This window comes from Homarus americanus, unplaced genomic scaffold (genome assembly GCF_018991925.1).
Source record: "Homarus americanus isolate GMGI-L3 unplaced genomic scaffold, GMGI_Hamer_2.0 scaffold55640, whole genome shotgun sequence".
Taxonomy (NCBI): domain Eukaryota; kingdom Metazoa; phylum Arthropoda; class Malacostraca; order Decapoda; family Nephropidae; genus Homarus; species Homarus americanus.
The window spans coordinates 594,361-603,240 of NW_024713650.1; the positions used below are offsets into that span (position 1 = coordinate 594,361).

General features: G+C 45.0%; 1 protein-coding gene across 1 annotated transcript in view; it reads left to right on the forward strand.

The window, feature by feature from the left end:
* LOC121872463 (Krueppel-like factor 5) overlaps positions 1 to 5,900 on the forward strand; it is a 19,997-nt gene extending 14,097 nt beyond the window's left edge. Inside the window, exon 2 of the mRNA XM_042375248.1 lies at positions 4,197 to 5,900. Within this exon, the coding sequence (XP_042231182.1) occupies positions 4,197 to 5,729 (1,533 nt within the window). The 3' untranslated portion in view covers positions 5,730 to 5,900. The remainder of the gene's footprint in view (positions 1 to 4,196) is intronic.
* The last annotated feature ends 2,980 nt before the right edge of the window (positions 5,901 to 8,880 follow it).

The window sequence follows — 8,880 nt, forward strand, 5'->3', positions numbered from 1 at the left end:
TGAGGCTGACTGATGCCCCCATTGTTGGCCAGCCTTCAGGGTCTATTGTCTCGTTAACACTCTGGGGGTTTAAACTCGAAATCTCTGGGACAATTGGATAAAAGATTTGTATTGACAGACAGACAGACGGACAGACAGATAGACAGATGGTTGGATGGAAAGATGGATGGATAGTTTGCTTAATAGATAGATAGTGTATATGTGTGTATGTGGTGTAGTGTGGTATGTGGTGTAGTGTGGTATGTGGTTTAGTGTGGTATGTGGTGTAGTGTGGTATGTGGTGTAGTGTGGTATGTGGTGTAGTGTGGTATGTGGTGTAGTGTGGTATGTGGTGTAGTGTGGTTAAGTAAACACCGTAATTAAAGGGATCCTGTGTGTCATTTACTGTACAAATAACTTCCTGTTTAACTCTCATATTTTAAGTGTTTCAGACAACCTCTCTCTCTGGCTTTTGACACCGTGGTGGTAATGGTGGTAGTAGTGGTTATTGTGGTAGTGGTGATTATTATTGTGGTGGTGGGAGTGGTGGTGGTAGTGGTTGTTGTGGTAGTGGTGGTAGTGATTATTATTATGGTGGTGGTAGTGGTGGTGGTGGTGATAGTGGTAGCTTAAGGGGTTAATTAAGTCAACGTACTAAAGAAGGTTAATGTGATCGTACTCAAAGGGTTAAGCATAGTAATCAAAGGGTTAACTCATCGTAATCAAAGGGTTAACTCATCGTACTCAAGGATTTTCATCTCATACTCAAGGGATTAAAATCATCGTACTCAAGTTGTTTCATCTCGTAATCAAGTGGGTTAATTCATCGTACTCAAAGGGTTAAAAACAGCTGAGTACAAGAAACACCTCAGAGAGTAACAATACATTTCAACAAGATTAACGACAACAAAAGTACTCTGCAAAGTTAATAAAAAGTTGCCTGAAAGTTGTTTTGTTATGAATAATAGACAAAGATATGGGAAAGTTTGTGACAGGTGAGGACATCCAGGTAAAGGTACAGAAAAGTTATTGGAGATTTCAACGCGGTGAAAGTAGTAATCCAAAGTATATTTATTCGTGGGGAAAAAAAGTATTCTGAATGTAGTTTGTATGTGTATCTGTTCTCCAAGGACTAGTTTATATAGAAGAGAAGGAAGGGTGTATATAAATTGATTTTTTTTAAGAATTTCCCGCCAAAAAGTTAGTTTATATTGAAGACGTTTACACCAAAGATCCCTAGTTTCTTCTCTGAGGTGGGAGGTCTTCTGAGCCCATTCAAGAAAGGTTTAACTCTTCTTTATTTACCAAGAAACTGTCTATAAAACTATTTGATAAAAGACAAAATAATAATAAAAATATTAGGATTTTATAATAATTAAAAATATATAAATAAAATATAAATATAGAATAATTAATATATTTCTGAATGCAAACTCGAACGCCATAACGAAGGGGATACGACGATATATATAACCGATTTAATACCCCCAAAATATAACAAGATGGATATTTTAATTGAAGAAAGAGATAATATGTAAACAGCCAAGTCAGTGGAGGGGATATCAAAGACCAAATGAATGTTCGTATGGCAGAACAGACGATAAAAAACACCATTAAAAATACAAACAAGAAAGATGCAAAAGGGATAAAGATGTGTGGGAATAAAACGACAAAACAATGAATAAAAACAAGACGACAAGACATCTAAAACAACGTAAGGAATTATTATACAAACTAAACTAATAATAAATAAATAAGAAAACAGAGGATACTAATAAGTTTAAGAAGTGATAAAAGAGGTGGGAGGGGTGAGGGGGTGTATGGAGGGGTGAGGGAGGTGTATGGAGGGGTGAGGGAGGTGTATGGAGGGGAGGGGTGGGTAAGTGGAGGGGGTGGAGGGGAGGTGGGAGGGGTGAGGGAGGTGTGGGTGGAGGGGTGGGGAGGGGGGTGTGGGTGGAGGGGTGAGGGGTGGGAGGGAGGGGTGAGGGGGTGTATGGAGGGAAAGAGGGGGGTATGGAGGGGTGAGGGGGGTATGGAGGGGTGTGGGAGGTGTATGAGGGGTGGGGAGGGGGTGTGGGAGGGTGAGGGGCATGGAGGGGTGAGGGGTGTATGGGTGGAGGGGTGAGGGGAGGTGGTATGGAGGTGAGGGGGAGGTGTAAGGAGGGGTGAGGTGGTGTATGGAGGTGAGGGGGTGTATGGAGGGTGAGGGGGGTGTGGTGGAGGGGGTGAGGGGGTAAGGAGGTGAGGGGTGTATGGGAGGGGTGAGGGGAGGTGGGAAGTGGAGGGGGTGAGGGGTATGGGAGGGGTGAGGGGAGGTGTATGGGAGGGGTGAGGGGGTGTGGGTGGAGGGGTGAGGGGTATGGAGGGGTGAGGGGGAAAGGAGGGGGGTGAAGGGGTGTATGGAGGGGTGAGGGAGGTGTGGAGGGGTGGAGGGGGTGTATGGAGGGTGTGGGAGGTATGGAGGGGTGAGGGGTGTATGGAGGGGTGAGGGGGGTGTATGGAGGGGTGAGGGGGGTGTATGGAGGGGGGTGAGGGGCATGGGGGTGAGGGGGTGGCAGAGGGGTGTATGTAAAGAGGGGGGGTGTATGGGGGTGAGGGGTATGAGGGGTGAGTAGAGGAAGCACTGTGAGGTTTAGTGGTAGACGTGTTTGACTCCTGAGGACAATGTGACAAGGTCGTTGGTGGGAACTTCTGTCTGGATGAATACCTCCCTCACTCACGCTCCTTCCTCGCCACACGTCATACCTCTCTCCCTCCTTCCTCGCCACACGCCACACCTCCCTCCCTCCTCCCTCGCCACACCTCCCTCCCTCCTTCCTCGCCACGCGCCTTGCTGCCTCAGGGACTCGGCACGTGCCAGCGACCACACACACGAGTCATCCTTCCCACACACTCACTCCCTCCCTCACGAGTCACGACTTCCGCGCGCCTCTCTCCGCTCCTCCTTGTCTTCCCCCTCCTCCTCCTCCTTCTCCTCATTCTCTTCTTCTCCTCCTCGCCTTCCTCTTCCTCCTCCTCCGTCCTCCACGTCACCCCGACTCTCCTGACAGAGGGAATTACTCTTCGTCCTCATCCTCCTGGAAAAGCTTTATCTTCCTTCCCCAATCTGTCTTTTCCAGTTCCTCCCACTACCTCCTCCTCCTCCCCCCTCCCTTCACCCTCCTCCCCCCTCCTCCTCGTCCTTACATCGACAATAGTATTAACTCTCTCCTCTTTTTCCCCTCCATTCCACCTTTTCAAACTACCCTCCTTTCTTCCCTCCTTCTCTCCCTCCTTACCTCCTAGCCTACCCTCCCTACCCTCCTTCCTAACCTCAACTTCTCTCCCTCCTATCCCCTCTCCTAGCCCCCCTCTTACCCTCCTCGCCATTATCTCAGGTGAGTGGGCAGAGCGACCACCCACACACACCCACGGCACAGCGGCCACATACTCGACCCTCAGCCTAATGTTCCCCGGGTCGACCCCCACATATTTCTCGTATTCTCAGAGGCTGTTGATGTGTGTGTGTGTGTGTGTGTGTGTGTGTGTGTGTGTGTGTTTGTGTGTGTATGTGTGTGTATTACTAGCTTATTGTTACTACCACAACTACGACTATTACCACTACCACCACTACTACCACCACCACTATTACAACTACCACCATCACAACCACAACTACCACCACTATTACTACCACCACTACCACAACCACAAATACCACCACCACCACCACCACCATTACTACCACCCCATACTACCACAACCACCGCTATTACACCACTATTATCACCACCACCACACAGTCAAGCGGTGACATGCCTGGCTGACTACTAGCGGATCAGAGGCGTGTCTCTCTTGGTCTTCCTCTGTGTGTGAGAGAGAGAGAGAGAGAGAGAGAGAGAGTCACTAGCACAAGGTAGGTAAAAATCTGGCAGAGGGTCGACCGGAAGGGGCGGGGTTCACGTCCTGTCGTTGTTATCCTCTACCTGTCGGGAACAAGAAACAAAAACAAGAAACCAACAAAGCTCTCGATGTGATGTGGGGGAGATGGAAAGGTAAAGAAGGAAGAGAGGGAAGGAAGGAGAGAATATGGGAGGGAGGGAGGAAGGGAAGTAGGGAGAAATGATAGAATGAGAGAGGGATTGGCAGTTAGGAATGGTTAGAGTTGTTGTATGTATAATATATTGTGTTATTAGCTTCTCTTGTGTGTTAATGTTGTTGTTATCTTGTTGTTACAGATGTGGCAGGATATTGAAACGCTGTTGATGACGGAGGGTAGTCCTGTGGCCGGGCCCCTGGGAGCACCCCCACCCCACGCCACCTACCAGTACACCCACACCTTTACGCCCACGCCCACCCACCACCTGGTAACCTCCCCTCCGCCCCCACGCCTTCATGAGGAACACAAACCTAAGGCATTACCCAAAGGTTCTCCGGGTTCTGTGTTGTCTTCGTCAGCGGCCACCTCCCTCAGTAACCCCCCCACGCCACAGCCTCCTCCTCTACAGTCCCCCACACTGCCGCAGCAACAGCAGCCGCCGCCTCAACAACAACAGCAGTCACAGCACCCAGCCTTCGTGGCGGGGTATGATGTTAAGGATAAGGCCCCCCAGCAGGCAGCGTCTCCCTCACAGCCACAGGCCACACAGCCGCCGCCGCCTCCTCCTCCCCCGCCTACTTCAGCACCTCCGTCACAGCAGCCTGACCAGCCGCCCAGACTGACTGAGGCCCCCCAGGTCGTGCCCACCAGCCCCCCGCTGCCCTCCCCCGTCACCGTGGTTGCCTCCGTCGCCTGCCCCTCCAGCACAGTCACGGCGTCCACTGCGGTACCTCCTGTCCAGGCGTCCAGCTACCACCAGTACCTCGACCCCAAGTACCAGTGTTTAGACCAGAAGTACCAGGCGCCGGACCCCAAGTACCAGTGTACGGACACCAAGTTCACCCTACAGGACCCCAAGTACCAGTGTGTTGACCCTAAATTCGTGTCGGCTGACCCTAAGTACCCGGTACAAGATCTCAAGTACACCACCACGACCTCCCACGACCCCAAGTACACGATACCGGAGTCTGACTTCCTAGTTCCCGATCCCAAGTACGCCACTTTAGACCCCAAGTTCCAGTGTACGGACCCCAAGTACGGGACCTACACGACGGTGCCCATCAAACCTGAGGGACGGTACGAGCCACAACCGGACATGAGTGGCGGGAGTGTTGTCAACTGGGCAGTGGACGGATCTGTCTACTCCTGTAAGGACTGTCCAGTGGCGTCCACCCCGTCTCAGTACACATCAACATCCTACGTGACGGACTACAGCCCCTCCTACTACACTCCCTCTTACTCCATGTACAGCTCAGGGGCGCCGCCGTCCTGGGGTATTCCGAGTAACCAGATGAGTGTCAGTAGCTACCAGTACAGCACACCCATGCCGCCCCTCTCCATGCCCCTCAGTGAGCCGCCCCCACCGCCACCCAAACCACGCAGGCGACGGGCCAAGAGGAAAGTCACCATACACAGCTGTCCATATGAAGGCTGTACCAAAACCTACATCAAATCCTCTCATTTAAAAGCTCACCTGAGGACACACACGGGGGAGAAGCCTTACCTGTGCTCCTGGAAGGGTTGTGGCTGGAAGTTTGCACGATCAGACGAGCTCACGAGGCACTACAGGAAGCACACAGGTGACAGACCCTTCCAGTGTCGGCTGTGTGAACGAGCCTTCTCCCGCTCTGACCACCTCAGCCTCCACATGAAGCGTCACATAGCGATCTGAAGAGTAAAGATAAACCCAGATGTAACGTGACATGACTTAATGGGCATAAATCATGATCAGTAAGTGTGATCTAATTACATAAACTCTCGATCAAAAGATGAAAAATGTCAGAGTGAAATATGTCAGGGTGAAAAATATCCGAGTGAAGAATATTAGAGTGAAAAATATTAGAGTGAAAAATATTAGTAAAAAATATCAGAATCATAGATGAAAAAAAAATCAAAACAACAACTATGTTTTTTAGGTGAGGTAATCATGTTCTTAAGGTGTACCTAAGTCAGCATTTCAGGGTACCTAAAAATTAAGGTTTAAGGTATTCTAGATGACACCTGTTGGTAACACTGAGGCCCTGATATTGTGTGTCGAGAGAGTGTTGGTAATACTGTTCAAATACATCACCAACACGTGATAAACAGACGAGTATAAACAAAACAAAAGAATGTCAACAAGCGTTCAATTAGATACAGAAGCTCTTGATAAAATACACAAACGTTCCACAACATAATAAACGTTCCACAACATAAATAAACATTCCGCATTGTAAACAAACGTTCCACAACATAATAAACGTTCCACAACATAAATAAACATTCCGCATTGTAAACAAACGTTCCACAACATAATAAACGTTCCACAACATAAATAAACATTCCGCATTGTAAACAAACGTTCCACAACATAATAAACGTTCCACAACATAAATAAACATTCCGCATTGTAAACAAACGTTCCACAACATAATAAACGTTCCACAACATAAATAAACGTGCCGCATTATAAACAAACGTTCCATAACATAAACAAACGATGGGCAACACAAACAAACGCTCGACAACAAATGACCAAATAACTATATATATATAAACATGAACTTTTTGAGTCGTAAAAATCCTGTGTCTCAAGGATCGAAATTATTGTACCTTACTTGTTGTTGTTGTTGTTGTTGTAGTTGTTGTTGTTGTTCCCACAGCCACGCTTCATTATTTCCCCACCACCCTCACCATGTACAAAGTTTTTTTTCCCCTGACCTGTACTAATGTTTCCCCCAAAACACCACCAAGCTACCCTACCCTTCCCTTCCTTCCGTCCGTATTCTCCCTCCCTATCCCCTCCCTGCCCTCCCTTACCCTCACTATCCTCCCTCCCTCTCCCCTCCCTTACCCCTCCCTACCCTCCCTTCACCGACTGTCTACCTCAAAATAGACCGTTGTGGTGAAGCCAGTCCAGATTGTCGTGGGTGTCGTGCTCACCATGTATTGGTTGTGCTCCCCTAGACGCTGCTTTTGATTGGTCGAGGCTGAAATCAAAATGACCAATCAGAATACAGCATGGGATGATGGATGAAAACTCGTGTTTGTGACGGTCGCGACGTGAACCAATGGGGGATAACCGTAATAATAAATCGAGGTTTTTAATTGGCTATCTCTGAGTACCTATTCTCTTCCAATTAGAGAAGGGCCACTGTAAGAAAAAAAGCTGACCAATAGAAATCCACCATAGAAAAAAACTACCTTGTAAATGACCAATAAAAATCCACCTCCCCCCCAAAAAAAAAAATCAAACTTGTAATTGGTCAACAGATTAGGTTACCCCTGGCACGTTTTAGACCAATCACAATACAGTTTTTTGGGATAAACTATGAAAAGAACCTCAGTAATTTGTGTCCTAAAAGCAGGGCAATTTAGTCAATGCGTGTGCCTCCGTGAATACTCTTCAATAACCAGTATGAGTGTATGTCCTATCACTATTTTTTAACGTAATAATCAAGTGTAAATAAAATGTCTCCTAATTTTATATGTATTAACTGTCAGCATCTCTTATATTATTCCTGTTTTATTTCCTTCTCCCATTTCTTGTTTAATTTTATATCATTGTTACATATTTCTTGTGATAAATATTCGTACCACTGTCTGCTGTCTCGTGTTGAATTTAGGAGTTTAGGGGAATTTTTTTTTTTTTTTACTCTTAATTTATTGGAATTTGGTTCAATTTTTTGGTGTGTTAGTCAGAATACCTTGCTGTGTCTAGGTAGATATCCTTGGTATATCTACTCTTAAATAAATGCTTTATTGGTTTATTTTAATTGTATATTCTCTTTATACCAACTATTCAAAATGGTTATTGGTATATTTCAAGATTAGGTATATTTGGTATATCAATATTTCAAGATATACTTTATAATATGGTCTATCTATTGTCTAAATGTTCTATAGAAGGAAGATATAGACTTGGTATATCTTATTAAAATTACTGTGGAAAAAAAAATTGGTATATTTGTTAAGATAAATTATTATATTTCTCTGGATATATGATAGGAACATTTATAAGTCTTTGTTGATATTCTGAAGAAGATTAGTATATATATTTTTCTGTTTGATTTTTACATTACAGTGAGTGTTTAGTCTCTCTCTCTCTAATATTCCAGAAATATATACATTTTAACTTAATGGAATAAATTAAATTGACGAATAAACACAAGGACTAAAAACATTACCTTAAACATTATTTATTTATGTAAAAACAAAACATACGAATCAAACTATGTAAATTTTTATTATATTAAAATTGTGACGAAACAAAAAAAAACAATTCTAAAAACAAGAAAAAAAAACAACATGCCATTTATTGTTCTATTAAAATTAAACCTATGTAAATTAATATATAAATCAATATAAATGTCTATAGACCTAAACATACAGGGTGATCCAAAAATGAATACCCCGATTTTAAATTTTTTTTTTCCATTCAAATTTCGGCATTATTTTTCGATCTCAATGATATAGTGATTTATATATAAATACCCCAGGAAGCAACAGTGGTTATAAGGCTTCTCTTCGTAAAACTTTGTCCATTGAATAAACTTTGTGTGTGTGTATAGCTTGTAAATACATTTTATATACTGAGTGCGCCAGCTGGGCAACTATGATTTTTACGAATAAATTTTATACCGTGTTTTGGTCTCTGTTTTAATCCTAATAGAAAAAAAATACTGTAGAGAACAATGGAAAATTTTATGCTAAGATTGGAGAAAAAAAATCAAGAGAAATATTTTGGAATTTACGGATGGGGGGGGAGGGCCAGGTGAAGGCAGAGACTGGGATGGGGGGGGAGGGGCCAGGTGAAGGTAGAGACTGGGATGGGGGGGTAGGAG